Genomic DNA, 1,386 nt, shown 5'->3' with positions numbered 1-1,386 from the left:
AAAAGTTAATTTGACTAACTTTGAAGCTAAATTGAAGTAAGCTTAATATTTTAAATTTTAAATTTAAATGTTTAAAACCTCAACTAAAAATACCATAAGTTGTAATTTTTTTTATATTATATAATAAAAAAATACTATTAGAATGCGGGTCAAAAACTATTTCCTCCAATAACTTTTACTTGTCACTTATTTTCTAGTTGAATTTTCATTTTTAATTGTTATTTTTGACAATCAAGAAAAAACAAATTTTTATTTATCTATTTTACCAACAATAATTGTTTTTCTTCAAATTAATTGCAAGACACAATAGTAAACATCATTAAATAGGGATAATATTGTAAAATAACAATGACAATAATTATTTTTCTTAATAAGTGTGCAAAATGAAAATATGACAAGTAAGAATATATAATTTGAATTGGCGAAATAAAATGTGACCAGTAAAAATGGGGCAGAAAATATAATTTTTCATAACAAAAAAACCGCTTAGTATTTAGGAAAATTTCTCATTGGTCTGTCATGTATTAAGCCTAACAAGCAGTGATTTTAAAGAAAACTCGGAATACAGGTGGTGATATTACTCAGCTTCACACAGTTTCACATAGGCGTTACAAAACAGTCTACAGAAACTGTGGAAAAGGCTTTAAAAGCACCGAATTGAAGCAATAAAAGGGAGAGAAAAAACTGAAGCAAAGGCAGAGAGAGAGAGAGAGAGCAAAGAGCAAAGAGCAAAAGCCATGGTGGGTGAAGAGAAGAGGCATCAGATGATGCAAAACCTATTCGGTGACCAATCCGAAGAGGAGGAGGAAGAAGAAGAGGAAGTTGAATCCGAACACGAATCCAACCGTCAACCTGATTATGCTTCGGTTCGATTTTTTTTTTATTAGTTGAGTTGTTTTTTTGTTGAATTTTTAGTCGGTGAATTAATGTGATATGATTTTATTTGATTTTTTGCTCAAAAACTTGGCCCTAATTGGTTTATCGTGTTCAATTTTCCTCTTTGTTTGATTATTCGAGGTATTTTTTTGTCAGTGAATTAATGTGATATGATTTTGTTTGATTTTCTGCTGAATTGTTAAAACTTGGCCCTAATTGGTTTATCATGTTCAATTTTCTTCTTTTTTGATTAATCGAGTTGTGTTTTTGGTTGAATTTTTATTTTTTAGTCAGTGAATTAATGTGATATGATTTTATTTGATTTTCTGCTCAAGCAATTGGAGCAGGGTGAAATGAGCAGGTTTAATCCTACTTTTTCGAGGAAAAAAATGCAAGAAAAATTCAATTTTCTTCATTTTGATTAACTGACTTGTTGTTGTGTTTTTTTTTTTTTTAATAATAAAAATTTTAGTCAGTGAATTAATGTGATATGATTTTATTTGATTTTCA

The 1,386-nt window shown here is 28.4% G+C and overlaps 1 protein-coding gene across 4 annotated transcripts in view; it reads left to right on the top strand.

Moving 5' to 3' along the window:
• Positions 1-592: 592 nt before the first annotated feature.
• Positions 593-1,386, top strand: part of LOC107862284 (protein LEO1 homolog) — a 20,309-nt gene continuing 19,515 nt past the window's right edge. For all 4 annotated transcript variants that reach the window (XM_047409839.1, XM_016707802.2, XM_016707801.2 and 1 more), the window contains exon 1: positions 593-866. In XM_047409839.1, coding sequence (XP_047265795.1) covers positions 738-866 — 129 coding nt within the window. In that variant the 5' untranslated portion in view covers positions 593-737. The remainder of the gene's footprint in view (positions 867-1,386) is intronic.

Source organism: Capsicum annuum, chromosome 3, assembly GCF_002878395.1.
Source record: "Capsicum annuum cultivar UCD-10X-F1 chromosome 3, UCD10Xv1.1, whole genome shotgun sequence".
In the NCBI taxonomy this organism is placed as follows: Eukaryota; Viridiplantae; Streptophyta; class Magnoliopsida; order Solanales; family Solanaceae; genus Capsicum; species Capsicum annuum.
This window is presented reverse-complemented; position numbering and strand designations above follow the sequence as displayed.